We start from the raw sequence: 19,495 nt of genomic DNA on the forward strand, positions 1-19,495 counted from the left end.
GTTGTTCTGACTGATTTTATGAAAAGATAGTTAAAAATGAGGAAGGGTTTCTTTAAAGGACAAATCTGGTGATAATCTGTTTATTTGAATTCAAATCCACAGAAATGAAATAGGAGCAGAATGGTTGGTCACATTAGCGGCCTTTCTTATGTGTACCGCTGCCACTGCGACCGCTGTAGCCGGCTAACTTCTGTACAAACTAAACAGACTTAAGGCATGTCGCCGACTCACTGAGGTGAGGCTGTCTGCTAGTTAGCAAGCAAGCTAACTAGCAGACAGCTTGCTAGTTAGCTTGCTTGCTAATTCCACCACGCTTTAATGCAACATTGGTTACAGAAAATAAGCTGAACAAACCTCAATGCAGTAGCCCTCAACTGTTAAAAACTATTATAAGCAATGAGCCCTCAGTTGCACTGGGTGAAACCCAATTACTGCAGCTGTCTGCAGATGAAAAATAGTCCCAAACAAATGAACTATTTACACCTGTTTGAGTAACATTTGCTGAAAACTAATGATTCGGCCTTTACATTTTTTTTTTTAAATTCGATTTCCATTATTAGTAGGAGCAGATTCAGCATTCTGGGACTATATTTTGGGATCGGTGAGACGATGAGTATTTTACAACTTATTATACTGAATGTACTTGTCCTGGCGCTGAACAACTGCTCATTTATTGGTTCATACAATTTGCTGTTTATCTTTCGTCTGTTATTTGTGCTTTCATGCTGCCGTCTTGGCAAGAGACCCTCATAGAAGAGATTTTAAATCTCAATGGGACTATCCTGAAACAATAATATAAAATAAAATAAAACAAAACAGACCAGAACTATTTTAAGGTAAGGTAAGCAGTGTGTATATGCTTGGCCAACACAGCACCTCACCAAATGCGTTGAATTGTGGCAAAAGCCGAGTCAGGTTCAACTTTCTTACCAGCAAACCTGCACTTTTGGCTGGAGCCCTCTCCGTTGGGACCCCTGCTACATCAACACAGTCATCCCAGTCAACTGACTGAGGGGGCCGTGGCTATCACACAGTGCTAATGTCTGTCTCAACATGACCGAAGATATTTTGGGTTTTGGTCTTGTAATGGGATTTGTTAGCAAAAACAAAAGTATGCTAGCCGTATCCTTTAAATCTCACACCCTGGACGAATACACGTTTTTTTAATGCGTCAAGAATGTTTATGTTTATAGTGTAGACTGTGGTATCTAGTTCTTAACGACTAATAACTTTCTAATAGGACGACACTGGTTCCCACACAGGCTAATTTCTTGGGAGCAAATGGGGTCACAAGGTTTGAATTAACCACAGACAGAAAATAGAAGCAGATGTAACCCAGGTGTTTACATTTTGAACTGTGACAGAAGACTCAGATGGCCAGCTGGAGCTTGGTGAGGTTCCTCTGGTGCATGTTGTGGTGTCGCACCAACTCATCGCTCCGGGCAAACTTCTTCTGACAGTTCGGCCACCGGCAGTTAAACGGCTTCTCGCCTGCCAGAGGGGGGGGGGGGGGGGGGGGGGGGGGTGGTGCACAGGTTGGAAGAGGAAAAACGGAGAGGATGGGATATTAGAATATTATGCTGATCATAACGGATAATGGACTTTATTTCGTACTACAGTCAAGTAAGAATAAATACACGTGGACGTTCCAACACTGTGTTGTAGAACTACCATACTTGTAATTTAAACATCAAATGGATGAAGAAGAAATGGAAAAATAAAAGTTTACGCACTTGTTTTACCTGTATGAGTCCGGGTGTGTGTCTTAAGGTGGTCAGACCGAGAGAACTTTCTCTGACACGTCTCGCATTGGAAGGGTTTAACTCCTAAACACATGTACAGTATGCATGCACACACGTACACAAGCCCAGGTTCACACACACACATACACACACACACACACACACACACACAGAAAACACATGTTCAACATCACACACACACACAGAGGGAGAAAAATACAGTAGAGCAGAGGTTTGCAAGGAAGCCATTCCAAAGTTTGACCAGCCTTTAGCAACTTCATCTGGGTAGGGTGGGAGGGGGGGGGGGGGGGGGGTTCAGTGTGGTCATCACTGTACACGAAATGCAAACTGTGCCTTTTAAAAGACTGCATTGTGCACACAAAATGGCTGTCATGCGAACGGCGGTTTACAACAAATGGCGAGAGAGCAAATACAAGGAACTGAAAGGAGAATTTTTTTTTTATCAGAGACACAGACTGAGTAAAACTGATCAAACCTGTGTGTCTCCTCTGGTGTCGTTTGAGCTGGTCAGAGCGAGAAAACCTCCGGCCACAGTCTGTGAACTCACACTGGTAGGGTTTCTCCCCTGGACAAAGACAATTGAGAAGACGTTAAATACAATTAAATTAAAAATGATCTGATCACTTCTTTATTCCACCTTTAACTCACCAATATGAACATTTGGTTTAAATGTCAGCTAGTTTAAAGCTACTATGAGGAATTTTGATTTTGTGTTGATTTTGGCGGCCCCTGTGGACAAAAGTGGTGGTGTTTCCGAGCACCAGAGTCCCTTTAGAAAACCTCAAATTTTACTGTAGCAGGGGTCTGACAGTCGGCACGGTTCTGGTTCTCCTGTGTCTCCTTCCCTCCAGAGGGGCCCAGCAATACGGTCTGGGTATTGGCCCCTGCCCCCCGAATTTATTATTAATTAATATACTTGCCAATTGAAAGAAAATGAAATGGCAACATTTTGAACCAATTTATTGAAATTATTTAAGTGATTACCAAAACGTTTTGCTGGTTTTCTGAGTATTTTATGTCAACGGAATATCTATGAGATGTGGTCTCTTGGTGTTAGCTGATTTCTGCTATCTAAAGCAAAGGGGGAGAAATACTCTGACCTCCACAGAGTTATCTCTCTCTTACCGAGGAACCTCTCTAGAATCACAACACTGCTGAGGTAACACAGAATTATTGTATGCAGCTAGCTGCTGCTGCTGCCAAAAAAAACGAATAAACCAAGCTCACAAGTCAAGAAGTATTTTTTCGGCAACAGCAGATAAGGGAATTGGGGCCAGTGGAAACATCAGGGAAAATATTTTTTAAGAGGTCCAACAGAAAACCTTTGACTTAAGTAAGAACACATTGGAATCACCGGCAGAATCAATGACTGTCAGTAGTTATATAATGAGTAGAATATCACAGCACGTTTTGCTGTTGGTTTCACCTGTGTGTTTGCGACTGTGCATCTGCAGGTGAGACAGCTTGAAGTATCGCTTGTTGCATCCTGGGTAGGCACACATGAACGGACGCTTCTCGCTGCTCTCTGACCGCACTATGGCCGGAGCGATGCTGGGCACCCGCCGCACATCCTGCACACACACACACACACACGCACACACACACACACACACACACACACACACACACACACACACACACACACACACACACACCAAACAATTATCATTTAAAGCCAAACCACTCAAGGCAAAATGAACAAAGCCACACCAGTAATTGAACCAGTGAAATGTAATTTAGAAAACAGGCAATTAAATCTGCCCCGTGTGTAAATAAGTGCACGTGATGTGTCTGGCTCATGGGGATCATGATGATAAAATGCTCGTATATTCATTAGATGGGAATTAGCAGTAAAATGACCCCCAGACTGACTGCAGCCCAGAGGGAGCTGTTAGTCACGGCCTTTTAAACAGGCCCCCGCTTCCAGAGCGCCACGTTCACCGCTGACACGGCGGGAGAACAATAACAGGAATAACACCACGGCTGTAGAAAACGTTTTTTTCTACATCGGCTCATCTGCTGCATTGTAAATGTACATATGTACGTGTTTCATTCTTTTTTTTACACCCTCTCGTGCCACCTGCATGTGAAACAAAAATAAAAGCAGAGGTTTGTCGCTGTGTCAGCGTACTGAGTTTATTTACAACAGCAGCTTCTAGTCGCTCGAGCTAGCTCACTTGCGGAAGAGTCCGGGGCCATGTGATTTGCTGAGAGGAGTCAGGGTGATGATATCCACTGACATTATAAAATTACAAAAAATCACATGAAATATTAGAAGCATGGATAAATAGGAAGTATAATTGGGAAAATTGCCATAATAAAATAAAAACAAAAGAAAGAAAGATTTGCAATTAAAATGTCTTAAATTAAATAAAACCTAGCAATATTATAAAAATAACAAGGTGGAACATGAAACATGTCATAATAATTGTCTGTTCATTTTTGTATTTCACACAAACATTTTATTCATGGGATTATCTAGTTCACAGTTCCTACCAATTAATTGTTTTTTTATTGAACACTCCGCACCTAATCAACTGATACTAGTCCAGCAATAATCAAGAGCAGCGGCAGGTGTTGCTCGTTAAATTGAATTAGAGCACAACGAAGTTGAGTGACAGAATCAGCTTTGAATCAGTCATTTCTTACATGATTCTTGATCTGTCTTCAACAACCTGTTTAATATCTTTTGGGGGTTTTAGTGATATTAATGAAAAATGAAATTGCGTGGCTGTCATGTGTCCTTTTTCTTTGGCAGAGGCAGAGAATTAGTGTAATCCCTGTAATGAAAATGGCAGAGCAAAGCATCACTTTGCTACTCGATCTGTTCGCTGGCACTTCAGGAGCTCTTAAATTAGACTTTAAAAAGGCATAAGAGTGAGAGCTCGTTTATTCTTTTCTGCACTGTGTCAGACCTCTTGTGTGGTTTTTTTTATTTTATGCAATCTATTTCTATGCACAGAAGAGGAAAAAAACGGTCGTGAATGATGAAACAGGCCCCCCAAAAAAGAAAGAAAGATCTCAAAAAGTCCGGTGCAGACTAAGAGCAGGTCTGGAGAACCTCTGCCTCCTGTCCTTTAGAGCAGCTGACAGACAATAATTAAAATCGAATGATTTATTAACATGCTGATCCCCGTATGGAAACTGTATCCTTACCCAGTGTGTGTGTGTGAGTGTGTGTGTTTCTCCACTGCTAATGGATTTGTGGAAAAATATTCCTCTTGTCCTTTGGCGCTGCCTTTCAAAAAAATCTCTGCGTACCTATGTCTGTGTGTGTGTGTGCATGTGCAAGCATTCCTGTGTGTGCGTGTGTGTGTGTGTGTTTGTAAATCTCCTCTGCTATATTTCCTCTTCACATAACCGGGGTCAGGCTCACCACCACTCATCTCCTTCAGAAACATGTTAAAAAAATATGTTCTCCTTGTTATTGATGTGTTTTTAATCTCCATTGGCAGCAGTGTGAGTCCTACCTGTAGGCCCCTGAAGACTCCATGTGTGTGTATGCGGTACTGTGTGCTGCAGCTGTACAGCATGGGGGTGCTGGGGTCGCTGTCGTAGCCCGCCGCGTGGCTGCCAACACAGAAAGAGAAAGAGAGGAGGGATGAAAAATACAACGGTAACAAACACTTCAATTTACCTTAAAAGTCAGAAAAATAAATCGACACACAGTTTCGATTCAATCAAAAATGTTGTGCTCTAAAATATAGAATTGGAAATTTGGTGCCAGTAAAAGATTTTACGATCACAAAAAAATCACGTTTCCACACAGACGGCTGCCGCATACAGCATGTAACAAGACCCAAGTTCACGATTCAACGCCGTAAATCCATACACTGTATTACACAGGCAGATATAGATATAGAGCATGGAATGCTCTTTGACTGCAGTTAGCTTCATGAAAAGTATCATTATTTAAACTTGTTCTCCTTGTCACATATTGTACAAACGGAAAAACACAGACCAATCATCAGACCTTTTGCACAATAAGTACGTGCAAAAAACAGCTTTTAATATTTCACTCTGACCTAAAGAGCAGAACAAAACCTGCTCTGTGCGACACAGCTGCCCGTGTTGCCTCTGCTATCTTCTTATGATAACACAAAGAGAAACAGAACGCTCTTGTCTATGAAATGTGTTATACTTCAGTATGTCTGGGCAAACGAGGAGGATGGGAGTTTTGCATCCTGTGCTGCCGCAGTGGGAATGTTCAGCACACGGCCGGGCGGTCATAAGGTGCTCTTTGTTTTCGACTCGTTACTTCCACAGACGGGAGGAGAGACATCGGCGGTAGACGCGATGTAAATCACGCGGAATGCTCCTTTAACTCATGTTCACTCATTTATATTGTTGGAGCAGGTAATGTACAAGTTAGGACACCTTATTCAGGGGTCATGGACCTTCCACTGAAACGCCTCTAACTCCAAGTCCATTACAATGACAAAAGAGGGTGGAAGGTGGTGGTGCTGCACACCTAACACAACTTACCAACACAGTCTCACGGTAGTCCGGGAAATAGTCACGAAATGTAATATATTGGTTTTGTGTACAGGGACACGACTTTTCCGTATTTTACGTGTCGCTAAGAACGTCTTTTCTCTGGGCGACGTTACGTTAAGGAACCAAAGTTAGGTTTAGGCAACAAAATCACGTAATTAGGTTTAGAAAAACTGTCACGAACGTTAGTTTGAGGTAACAAAACCACAACCATAGAACCACAACCATAGAACCACAATGCGGTGTCCAACACCGGTCTCGTGGTTGAAAGCCCTGTGTTTGTTGGGCCCATCCAGCTCCCCTCCCACCCACCATAAGTGGTCTTTTTGAATATTGAATACTACGTCACTTTTACTGACCATGGCATATTGACGTGGATGCGTTTTGTTTGTGGGTCCACCAAAAAAAAAGGATCCTGATTGACTTTTCATTGACATTATTTTCATCCTCAGCGACACAAAAAAACCTGACAATTCATGTCCATGTACACGAAACCAATGGATCGCATTTCGTGACTATTTCACGACCTGCCGTGAAACCGGGCTGAACTAACACAGCAAATACAAGTTATGCCAGGTAAACTACGAATACATCTAATAAATGAGAATATAATATAATATCTGTCTTAACCACAATTCATAGCAGTGTAACTTTCTATATTCATCAAAGTGCTCATGCTTTACTGTTCACAGAAAACACCTCTTCGGCAGGTGACGTGTGCTTCACTACATATCTCTGCTCTTCCTCTCGAAGCTCAACTCCCCTACACTTCGTCTTCCTCATCTCCTGCTCCTCGCCCCATCCCTCTTTATCTCCCGTCTTCCCCTGACTCCTTGCTACTCCCTCACACCTCCCTAGTGAGTACAAAAAGTCAGAGAGAGAGAGAGAGAGAGAGAGAGAGAGAGAAACGCTGCCATGGTCAGAGCGGACCAAGGCCACTGGAATACCACGATATGAAGCTTCTCTTAAGACCTTTTTAGTGCTTATGAATAAGAAAACACAAAGGCCTTTGGGCCAGAAGGCATTCAAAATCAAATTTGTCTCTACTGTCAACGATATTAATATAATCAGTAAAACCAACAACGCTATGATATCTGAAAGCTAAACGCCATTTCTGTCTGCTACCACCCCTTAGTACACTTCCCCCGCAGACACACATTCATCTGTTAACTATGATGAATGCCTGTTGGCTCGGGGTAGAGAGGTATTTGTGAGCCGACACAGATGCTGACCAGCGTGCAGCTATGCAGGTCACAATGACATAGAGTACAGTGCATACTACTGAATGTTTTATTTTAACTCTGTGTGAACAGGGGATGTTGATACCGCTGTGATAATATCCAACTGGTTTCTAATGTATATTTCTGCTTTTAATTAATCCAATGTTTCATCGACTGTATATAAGAAGTGGACGTGACGTCACCCATTGGTTTGTGGACTTCTGTTTTGAAGCCTCGAGTTGCGAATTTTGGCCGCTTTTTTAGCCGTTGCCGTTTAGTTTTTGTGCAACCAGAAGTGACACGAGAGGGCGCTGAGTCGCTATTTTTAGGCAACCAAAATGTTACAATTAACCGTGGTGAGCTGATAATACACTTTGAAAGGGATAAAGTTCAAGACGAAGACTCGGACAACTCTCAGGCTGGACAACGTTGTGGTAGCCACCTGTCAATCAAAAGGTAGCCACGCCCTTTATGGTCTATTTGACTCTAAATGGACCGTAATCTACTGAATGAACATCATGCTGAATTGAAGAAGAACTTAAACTCGAGATTGAGACCATAAACTCCTGGTCACAATGTTTACTGAGGTAATCCCAAGAAGAATGGCTTTGGTCTATTGGTCTCTTTAGTCTCTGGCCTATAAATTTAATTATTCTCTGACCTTGTTCATTGTTGTATATATCATGTGGATTGATAACTAATACAAATAATCACATTTTATATCCTTATACTGAAGTCTACTATGGACTAAAACTCGTTGTATTTGTTTTTCACCGATGTGCTGAACAAGCATTAGTGTTTAGTGGGATTATGTCAACAAAAAACAGATTATCTATATTTGACAAAAACATGAGTTTGGTAGCTGCTGAAGGAAATTAATAAATATTGTCTTGTGAACTGTGGCTGCCATTGCTGGTCCAAAACAATCATCTTGTTTCTAACCTACTCTTCATGTTTCCCATCCAGCACAAACTTCACTGACTGCCACTATTCAAAGAAAGCGATGTTCCTACCTCTTCACGGTGGACGCCAGTGTATTGACAGGTTTCCATGTCACACACTCCAACTGAGAGGTCATTTCAAAAACATTTTCTCTGCTGTGGAGGGACAAAACGTAGAAGAAAGGCCCATGAGCTGTGCGGTAGACTGTCATTTACCAGCGTTGAGTGTGTGTATCCATTTGTGGCTTTTTGTTAACCTTATAAAAGAAGCACTCTAGGGAAAAAAGCCAACTCTCTCACACACACACACACACACACACACACACACACACACACACACACACACTCAGACAAAGTTGCAGGTGGAGCTGAGGTCAAAAATGTGCCTCAGACAGACACTAAGAAAGCCAAATTCTCCCATAACAGCCACTTTTCATGAAACACAGCAGACTCCACAATCATTATTCAGAGCTGCCATATGATAAAATACATCCTAGCAAACACACACACACACACACACAGTGGATTTATAGCTCTCATCCCCCTATCACACCACCTGCCGGCTCGCAGCAGTCCGGGCGGGGGTAGATGTGGTGCCTGGTACCCTGCTCATTACGCAGCTATTATTCTACAGTACAGCGTGGGGCACGCAGCCAGCAGAGCACACACTGTGTTTCTACTGAAGTATTGTTGGATCGGAGGCTGAGCGCAAGATTTAAAGTAATGATGCGTGTGCGTCTGCTTCCCTTCTCTACCGCTGACTGACGGAAACCCATCGCTGTTTCTGCCTTAAACGGCCAATGTGTGTTACAGTAGGTCTCTCCTGGGAAAAAAGCCTCCGGTTCACAATCAATTTGTAAAAAAAAAAACAATTCAAAGATGTCCATGAGGAATGATATTCACCATGGATGAACAAAAAGACAGCAACTATGGTAAGGAAACAAAATTTACCTCGAACTTTGGATAAAGTTTTTGTGACAAACCTATACTGACGATAACTGTAATATATAAAAAATAAAAATTAGATTTCATGTTAATGCTAGACATATGATAATGTCATGTAAATAATACAGCGTCTCTTAAATCACGTTTTTGTTACAGCCTTTGTCTCAACCTCCCTAAATCGTGACACTTTCGGGATATCAGCCAATGTCCCCAACCCGATTCAATGGAGGTCAATGGAACTTTGCTCACGTCACCATGCTGAAATGCTCACAATGACAATGCTAGAATGTTGATGTTAAGCAGGTACAATGTTTACGATGTTTACTATCTTAGCTTAGCTTAGCATGCTAATATTTGTTAATTAAAAAGTACAAAGTATTACAAAGTGCAGCTGAGACGGATGGCGGTGTCCAAAGGTATTAGAAGTAATACTGTCGGCAACATGACTGTCTCCATCAACGTTTTATAGTTCGAGGCATTTTACTCAAAACCACAAATGTGAAACTCATGGTGGCGCTGAATGAAAAGTCAGGGGGTCATCAAAGTCATTAGGGTTCATTCTCTTGGAACCATGAATATCTACACAAGGTCTTAAGGCAATCCTTCCAAAGGCTATTGAAATACTTCAGTCTGGACCAAACAGAGATGATGCCCTCATTTTTCCGGATAACTCTTTTAATTAGTCTTCATATGAAACTTTCTCTGTGGTATAAATTTGTTCCAAGATAACTTTTGGAGTTTAGGATAAACATTTACCTCCATTGTTGGAGGCAGATATCTCAAAAACCCATACAAATACAAAAAAAACTACAAGCATGACTCGGTACCGCTCGAGTGTGTTTTGTGATTTGAACGAACAAATCCTTGACACCTTCCAAGAAGTTCAAACACTTTGCAAACTGCAACTTTTAAGAGTCACAAACTGTTGTAGTTGTTGTAGGGTGTTGGCCTGTGGATGTGTGTGTGTGTGTGTGTGTGTGTGTGTGTGTGTGTGTGTGTGTGTGTGTGTGTGTGTGCGTGTGTGTGTAGGTGTGTGTGTGTGTGTGTGTGTGTGTGTGTGTGTGTGTGTGTGTGTGTGTGTGTGTGTGTGTGTGTCTGTATGGATTAATAAGACCTCAGCATGTTTTCATTTCATGTTTTTCCAGCGGGCCGAGCTGATGGCCTGCAGAGTAAATACAGTCCTGTTGGTACCAGGCTGCAAGATTAGACAACTGACTCAACTCATATGAGTCTTCCCAGCCCCACTCTGTGTGTGTGTGTGTGTGTGTGTGTGTGTGTGTGTGTGTGTGTGTGTGTGTGTGTGTGTGTGTGTGTGTGTGTGTGTGTGTGTGTGTGCTGAGCCAATATCAAATATGTTTATGACAAAGAAGACTTTCGGGACAGTCAGTGTCTACCTCACATATCTCTCTCGCTTGCTCTCGCTCACACACACACACACACCTGTGCACCCATCCCTGTTGTGGTATTTACGGAGGATTCCTTGTCTTCTGCCATTGTTGGAAAACACAGTGTCGGTGGTATGTGAAGAATGTTTCATCTAGAAACATAACAACAAGCAAAGTGTTCCGTTCATTACATTTGGAAGAAGCTCATTAAAACCTGTATGCGTATGCTTCTCAATGACAGGAACGGGCAGTACTACACTGCTGTGGCAGATATGGAGATTTCTGTATATTTGCAGTTTCGCCCGGTCAAGTTGTGAGGGCAGTGGTTTTAACATTGGGGCCAATATGTGCACATTACATAAGAAGCTTGTTAATATTTTCTTAAAAAAAGGTGCTTTTGGTTCTACTGTGTGGGAGGAGGGAGGAGAGGCAGGGAGGGAAGGTTGAGGCATGGTGAGGCTGGAGGTGCCCTGGCTGAGACAAGTTCTGGCGGGGCAGCAGTATGAGGACATGTTTCTGACTGTGATAATTTAGGTCTCTGTGTGTGTGCTTTTTTTTTTTTGTGTGTCCATATTTGTGCAATGATGCTCAGATATAGTGCATTAAAAAATACTATATTTTTTCTGTTTAGTTCTTTCCTCACCAGACTTTATCGGCTTTTGCATAGAAGACGTTTTGTCACAGTAGGAAAAATAGGCTTCAATAATCAAAATGAATGATGGCTGAGTTCCATTAAGCCGCTCTGTTTCAGGGTCCTGGTGCCGTTCATGCAGGCTCACTGTCACACTGTCATGGCTTCAAGATCACAGCCATCGTTATTAGCAACTCCTGTGCTTTTCCAACTCAGCCTGATGGTCTCCTAAAAAATGACGTTCCCATGCAATGAAACTTGAGGGAAACGTATTTTCTGCCAGATTACGTTTGTTTTTTGACGTGTCAATACTTTTAAAAATCGAAATCTGCGTAAGTCGACATAGGGAGGAGGTCGGGCTGGATGGATGGGGTCTGTTTGTGTCCTTTGTGAAACCAAAAGTTAATGGTGACTTTATGTAACGTACCAAACATGCTTATTTAAAGGCCAAACCATGATCCTTACATAAACATATGCAAGTAGTTTTTGTTGCGCTCTTGTTTGGTTTCGTTTCAATTCGCAGCGTTGAGAATGAGAATGCAGTTCATGGGTAGCCAGGGTTGTCCTACTATGAGAAGTCAACATGTCTGCTGTGAAAAAGAACGACAATGTATTGTTGCAAATGGCACTACAGCAGCACAGAATACATAAATCACCTCTTTGCACTTTATTTTGTCATCAAGGACAAATAGAGCGACCCATCAGTGGAATTAATGCATCGTTGGATAAGAAACAGCCTGTTTTGGAATTAATGTGAGTCAACTGCAGGCTTTTACTCAATTTTCTACTGATTTCCTTTGTTTTTTTCCCCATCAATTAAAACGAGTATCTAAAACACGATTAGATAATCCTTACTGGGATGGAAAAACGTGTTGTTTTGAGAACTGATTTTGAGAGCTGTGTCAATCTTAATTCATTGAAGTCATAAATGCTTTGGTGACACACTACACTGTAGGTCTTTGTGCAAATGATCAAAACAGAATATCTATATGAAATCTCAGAACACATCATGTCAAAGAAAAGACCAGTGTTGAATGAAAAGAGTCAAATAACGACGACCGGCCCGCATACTTCTGTCCCCGGCCAGCGGAATAACTTGACATGTTGTGAATATTTTCCAATCGGTAAATCAACCCACTTTCCTTCGCAAACTTCCTGATTCTCGTGCTTCACTTCCTTCAGTGGCACTGTGACATTTTCCGTAGCTACCTGGGAATTGGAAGGCGGCACGTAAAACGACGTCTAAAATTAGGATTTTAAGGATCCGCGTTTCTCACGGTAGAGCTAGCATGACACCAAGTGAAACAACTTGAAGAGCCCCACAGAGGAAGGAGAGGTAACACAGAAAAAGGAAGCGGTCGTGGCAGACAGACCTGTGCTGAAGGTGAACATCCTGTTCGAGACCGTTTGACGCGGGAACAATCAACAATGGTTTCTGAAACATTTCCAGCTTTAATTGTTTGTGTGTGATGAAAATAGATTTTTATAGAAATGGAAGAGAGTGTGCTAAGTGTGTCAAAGGTGTGTGTGTGTGTGTGTGTGTGTTACCTGTTGTATGGGTTTCTCAGCAGCAGAGCTTGGCTGCCTGTGCAGCTGTCCGAAGGCGTGTGGCATCCATAGACAGGTGGAGGTACCGGGTACTGCTGCTCCGCTGTGGGACACACACACAGACATCATGTACAATATTATGTTACTCATGCATTTGAATGCGCCCATAAAGGCCCGAAGATGAAGGTATAAGCTCAGACGCGATGTCCTCTGCATCTCATCTTCTTTTGAACTCTTGCCCTCGGCCTGTTTTGCTCGAAACTCTTTTCCACAAATAAAGACTCTTTGCTTCACGTGTCTCTCCCTGAACTCCCGTAGCAGTGCGGCGAATGAACGGCTCCCTCGACATTTCTCTACATTCCAAAATCCCCCACGCAACTCAGATTCTCCCAGTTATCTTCGCCGTAAAAATTGGGCAGCAAACATTCAAATATTTACCAACAACATGCTGCCGAGGAGGGATTCAAAGGGGGAGGTGGGCGGATAAAAGAGGGGATGAGAGGAGGAGATGAGGGAGTTTTTCCGCGAGTCAGGATGTGGCTGATTTATACTGCCGACAGGCGAGGTCACGGCGGAGACGTCAGGATAAGGGACAAGACTCTCCCTAGGTGAGAGCCACGGAGCTGCCATCCAGACGCAGCTGTGCACTCGCACACGGGCTTTAAATAGAGGTTTGGTACTATTGAGACTCTGATGCATAGTTGTTGTTTTTTAACGAAAAGCGACGACTGAAAGTGAAGAGTAAATAAAGTTTGTCTTTTTTTCAGATCTGCGCAGGAGAAGCTAGAAGCTAACACAACTGGTAACGCAACAGAACTGCCCTACAAAGGCAAAACACAGCAACTAAGCTACGTTTTTGGTTACAGAAATTACCTGAACGTGACTGAATGACGTCTGTTGTACTACTTTAAAACAAAAAATAGAAATGTGTACAATTCTGTGAAAATCGCAGTGACTACAAACAACACGCTAGGATCAGACGTAACTTAGAAGCTAAAAGCTAATCATCAGTTATTATGTTTTATTTCCAAATAGCAATGATCTGTAATTCAAAAATTTGCATTTTGTTTGCTATTCCATATCACTAGATGAGGCAGTGGCTAAATCCAATCATGATAGAGAACCAAAAGCTAACTAGCTTAGCAGAGCAGCAGTATCAGTGGCGAGCTAGAGGAATTCACATTTAATTCACATAATGAAATGTATTAAATTGTAGATTCATTTGTGTTGTTTCATTATTTTGAATGGTTGTCCGACAGACAGCCACCTAGCAACACACACATTTAAAATAGACGTAAAGTTTATTGTCTTAAACACACGAATTCAAATGGACAAGACAGCTGAAAGCCAGCCTGACACTTTTGAAACTCTCCTGTAGCAACTGCCGTTGTAGCGCAGAGGAGCAAAGAGTTCCGCGCTCCGACACATAAAGACACTTACCCATGGTGCTTTGCTGGGTTAAAGCGTCTTCGTGCTTGAAGGAATGGTTGGAGAACTGCGAGCTGTGGTGTGTAGGAGTGTGACCGTAATTACCGGCTCCATCGAATGCGACCGCGCTGTAGCCTGCAACACAGAGAACAAAAAGCCAGAGTCAGAAGAAGGTAACTTCTAAATGAAGTCCATCAGAGATCACACAGTATCTCATTTATTAATTAGACCATCAGCTCTAATGACATGATGCTGGTGTGTTGTTTAATTTCACCTTAATTTAAAAAAGGTGTTGTAATCACTGATTGCAACCGTTAAAACTACTTCAAGATGGATTAAATGGCATTTGTGTCTATGATCTTTGAACTTTTCATGAATTGTATCACTTTCTTTGAATCTCTTTTTATCTGCTTTTGAGCAGAAATGCTCAATAAATAGTCCAGTATATTTACAGTGAAGTAAGTGGAGCAGGATCTGATCTGATCAAAGAGTCACAATAAAGTTTGGTTGCTTCTCCACAGGAAACTCAAGAGGAATTCGCAACAATTTAGAGCTCAAAAAATCCTTTACTCCTCTTCTCTGACAGTTACAGATTCTGGAGTTAATCCTTATTGATGATATCAGATTTCACAAATATTTTGGAGCCATTTTGAAAGATTCATTAACTCCAAATAATCAAATTAAACAAGGATCTAAATGACCTGACATCCCGGACCCAGAGCTGACTCAAGACTTAGACTGACCTACAGGGCACAATGCACACCCATCAATCACACACATGCACACACACGCACACACTCGCTATCTCTCACTCTCACATACATGCCTCATTAATTAAAATGCAGCACTTTCACTCACTTTCCTCGGTGGATCATTGGGTGAGAGGAGGGAGGGAGGGAGCGAGAAGGGGGGGGGCCTCATTAAACATCTCCATTTATCTTCCACTCACCCCTGTCTGACTCCTCTCTGTGTGTGTGTGTGTGTGTGTGTGTGTGTGTGCGCGTGTGTGTGTGTGTGTGTGTGTGTGTGTGTAGGGTGATACCATTGTTGCCTTGAAGTCCAGCACTGAGGTGACAAGCGATGAGGTCAATTTGTATTCAACTGGAAAACCCAAAAGTCTGGAAATACCCCAAGACATTTTCTTTTTTCCCCAAACTGAAATGAACTAGAATTGTATTTTCAGCCTGACACACAGTATTTATTATTAAAACGCTTTCTTGTGTTGAGGTCCATTTCATGCGTGGTCATTCAACGTGAGCAGTGCTGATGTTAGCGGGTTATCATGTCTTGCTACTGTAACAGTTTACTGATTAAAAACTCGCAGACCTGCGAAAACTAATTTATCCGTAAAACAAATGATTTCTGCTCCGATAAATGATTGAAAAAATTGGATCGCACCCGTTTGGGCCTCGCTCAACAAGCCCACAGTGAAACGTGAATGCTTTTAGAAATATCAAGCGCTGATATGAAAATGAAATCCCTCCTGCAGGGAGGTTATGCAGTGACAGTCTCTGTGACCCTGCCCCGCTATCAGAGACCCGCGTCCTGCTGTGAGTCTGTTTGTCTCTGCTCGTCCAGCCACAGCGGGCAGCAGATAAAGCAGGTTAGAGGTCGGCGCGGCTCTTTGATTATAATGTTATTGCTAAATTATCTGCTTGATAAGCATGTTATTATTAATTAATCTGTTGGGAAAGCACCAACAGATTCTTTATACCCGCATGGAAAAGAGAACCATAAAGAAAAAGAAACAGCATGCTGGGATTTTAATGCGTCACATGAGTCCCAATAATTGGCCTTTGACACATTTCCTCACTGTGTGTCCCTTCACTCTGCAAAGCTCAACAACATGTTTTAAACAGACATGAAACCCGATGACTTTGGTGTATAATGTGATGCTGCAGACATTCATAATTCATTTAAGACTTTAATTAAATCAAATTATCTCAATGCCATTCAACAGAAAAGAATATAAATAAAAATGTAATGGGCAACAGATACAACTTTTATATTTTGAGGATTTTCACAGAAACTATTTTTTTCACTACTACTACTACTACTACTGTGGTGTACTGATGTGGAACACTCTAAAATGTGAGAAATACCAGACTCCAGTCGTCACACTGACAAATTAGTATTCAGCGAAGCCTCAACAACTGTATCTTTTCCCCTTTCCTGTTAATAACATCAGGAGAAATAATGCTGATCATATTCTTGTGTGTCATACCTCACCTCAGTCATGCATTTTATTCAGATAGTTGAAGTATTTATTTTTGTTCTTGCCAGTCCTAGTAAAAATAACTAGAAAATAAAAGAGTCATTTACTAAAACTAAGCAGACACATTTTAGATGCTGTAGAGGCCTCAGGGCTTTAATCAGCGTCTTGTTTGTTGTTCAGCAGCTTCAACACAGACAACACTCGACCAAAATGAAAGTGATTTCTCATATCCATCATTACAGAAGAGTTTTACTTCACGTCCAGAGCCGGGAATTATTAGGACCTATGCACATGTTTCAAATGCATTCCTAAAAAAACAGTCATGAACGTGTCGAGTCGTAAAATAAATTGCACGATGAAAGCAGAGTTATAAAACCTGGTGAAGCATCATCACGGTGACTCCGAGTTAAAGTGAGTCGGTTTCGGGTCAAAACAAGTTCATGAGTACGACTGACTGCAGTTGTTTTGGTTTATTGTCTCTCTACTGGGACCTGGCGTATTAATGGTCCGTTCACACTAAGAGCACTACACTACAAACGTGGCTTAACTTCGGCTGAGACGTTAACACCTGAACACTAAACTCAAAGGGATTTCTGTTTTCCTGTCAGTGTCGGAGCTGGATCACCTCTCTACAAAGGCATGCAATTGTCTATTCAATATTTAATCGTTATCGCCTTGATTATCACAGACTTAATGACGCAGTGCTAAAAGTTAGGGTGAACTAAGGTCAGTGAAGGCAACACCTCTGCCAGTGTAAACCAGGTCATATAATGTTTCACATCATGTCTCATGTACGCGTGTTATTACTGACGAATCGGTATGTGATATATCAGGTCATGGTTGATAACTGACAAAGAGAGTAGGTTGAATTAAGATGAGGTCTACATTTAACTTGGTTCATTGAAAAGTGAACTTTTGTCGTCAACACAGAGAGTGAAGCTTTCAGAAAAGGGAGGATGTGTGGAGGAAAGGAAGCAAAGAAAGCTGCAGAAGATGATTCTTGTGATGTATTTCAAGATTTCGGGCCTCATTCGCCAACTGCTCTTAAGAAGAAATGTCTTCTCAAAACTGCAGTTTTCACAAATGTTTTCTTATTTGGGATTTGTGCTAAGACAAACCTCGTTCGAAGCGGCACACTCAAGAGCACACTTACGAACATGACGCTGACGTGTAAAATAAATGTACATTGCGTTTTCCTTAACTTACAGTATTATAATATTATAGGATTTAAATTACAATATTATAAATATTTTGTAATACTTATTCCCATTATTTAATGTTAATTGGGAACCATTAATTAGGAGCTATTCAATAATTAGCAATTGATCATGCTATTTATTGGCCAAATGACGCTACTAAAAATGACAGTTTGTTTTCACTCCCTGCAGAAGTCCTTTTGGAGTTCTGCTCTGTTCATCCCTTGACTGAATTCTACTCTTTCATTTTCTGTGTGTCCACGCGGCCCTGCCGTCTCATGCCCTTTAATGTGGATTGGCTGGCAGGGCGTTTACTTTACGCTCATTATAGGGTCAACTAGCACAGGCTTTCGATTTACGACGACAACGCAATGCATCCATCTCAGAACACAGGTGTGAACAATTCTGCAGTTCAGAAACACATCGTAAATCTGACGTAGACTTTCCTTCGGACCTTTCTCAAGAACAAATTCAAGAAAAAAAAAGATATTGGTGAATGAGTCCCAAGCTTCTGGGAACCAAAGTGACTCTAAAATGGGTGATGAGGCTGACTTACTGAAACCCAGACAGATAACAAACTTGGTAGCATGCTATATAACGGCACTGGTTTGACTCCAACATTAGGACCACTTCTACTCTGTCCTCTGACGAATACAGGCCAAAAGGCCTCAAACTTTCCTCCGGCCCTACCTGTCTGGTTGCGTGCCGCCTGCTGTGTGTCCATGCAGTTGGTCAGGTATGGCGGGTTGCTGAACATCCTGCTGGGGGGCTGGTGGTGGTGCGGGGCAGTCACGGACGGTGGCTGAGTCGGGGGCGGCGGTGCCCCGAAGGCCCCGTACCTGCAGGCCCCAGTGCCGGTAAACTGGCCGGAGAAGTGGACGGTGAAGGCGCTCAGGCCACAGTGGGGGTCGGTGTCGTGGTGATGGGGGTCGCTGGCGGCCCCCCAGCTGGGCTCTTGCTTGATGAAGGAGTGTGGCCCCAGGGAGGCGTGCGGGGCGGCCAGGGAGGCGTGCGGGGCGGCCAGGGAGGAGTACGGGGAGGCGGCGGTGTGGAAGTCCAGGACAGGGGCCCACGGGGGGGCCGTGCTGACGGGCAGCGCCGGGCAGCCGGGGCTGGGGCAGGCCGGGAGCGGGGGCAGCAGGGAGTTCAGGTCGCGGACGTCTGAACCCATCGTTGTCCAGGGGACAAAACTGGGACAAAGGTCAGCTATTTTTAAATCGGATCTGTCTCCCCGCCTATGTACGGCTCACCCAAAACCCAAATCACCCTCTAAATCCTCGAAAGTCGAGAAAGTCTTTCTCTCACTGAATGAAGGGCTTCTTCTCTTTTGCTCCCAAGCTCGGTTTTTCACCCATCGGCCGTTCACGGCGCTTTCCTTCTGATCTGGAAACCCCTTAAGTCCGAGAGAAGTTCATGGTCGAAACAGCAGAGTCACAGGAGCCAACTTTTCTCGGCAGCAGGAGCAGAACGAGGATGAGAAGTAAAGTCAAATGAAACGTGCTGAATCAGCTGAGATCTTTACCCTCCAGTAAACAAAAAAAGATTCTCGGAGAGATGGGAGTCCATTCACTGAAGAGAGAGAGAGGCTTCTGCTCAGAGCTTTCCTCAGTGAATGGAAAAAGAGGAGTGAAGGAGGAGTAGTCCTCTTTTCCCTCCATGCTCTCAGCCCATGTGTGTGTGTGTGAGGTGGGTAGGAGGTGGAGTCAGGAGGTGATGAGGGACAGAAGCC

At 42.8% G+C, this 19,495-nt stretch overlaps 1 protein-coding gene across 3 annotated transcripts; it reads right to left on the reverse strand.

The window, feature by feature from the left end:
* Window positions 1-1,369: 1,369 nt before the first annotated feature.
* On the reverse strand, window positions 1,370-18,937 carry wt1a (WT1 transcription factor a; the record flags this gene model as incomplete). Of its 3 annotated transcripts, none has more annotated exons than XM_079269329.1 (9): window positions 1,370-1,491; window positions 1,734-1,826; window positions 2,239-2,328; window positions 3,190-3,334; window positions 5,234-5,333; window positions 8,491-8,571; window positions 12,928-13,030; window positions 14,368-14,490; window positions 18,457-18,937. In XM_079269329.1, 9 exons carry the CDS (start codon window positions 18,935-18,937, stop codon window positions 1,370-1,372), a joined length of 1,338 nt encoding a protein of 445 aa, XP_079125455.1. The 3 variants fall into 3 exon arrangements, with proteins under 3 accessions (XP_079125455.1, XP_079125454.1, XP_079125456.1); XM_079269328.1 differs by having other exon boundaries at window positions 8,491-8,574; XM_079269330.1 differs by lacking the exon at window positions 8,491-8,571.
* Window positions 18,938-19,495: the final 558 nt, after the last annotated feature.

Source organism: Melanostigma gelatinosum, assembly GCF_949748355.1.
Source record: "Melanostigma gelatinosum genome assembly, chromosome: 1".
NCBI classification, from domain to species: domain Eukaryota; kingdom Metazoa; phylum Chordata; class Actinopteri; order Perciformes; family Zoarcidae; genus Melanostigma; species Melanostigma gelatinosum.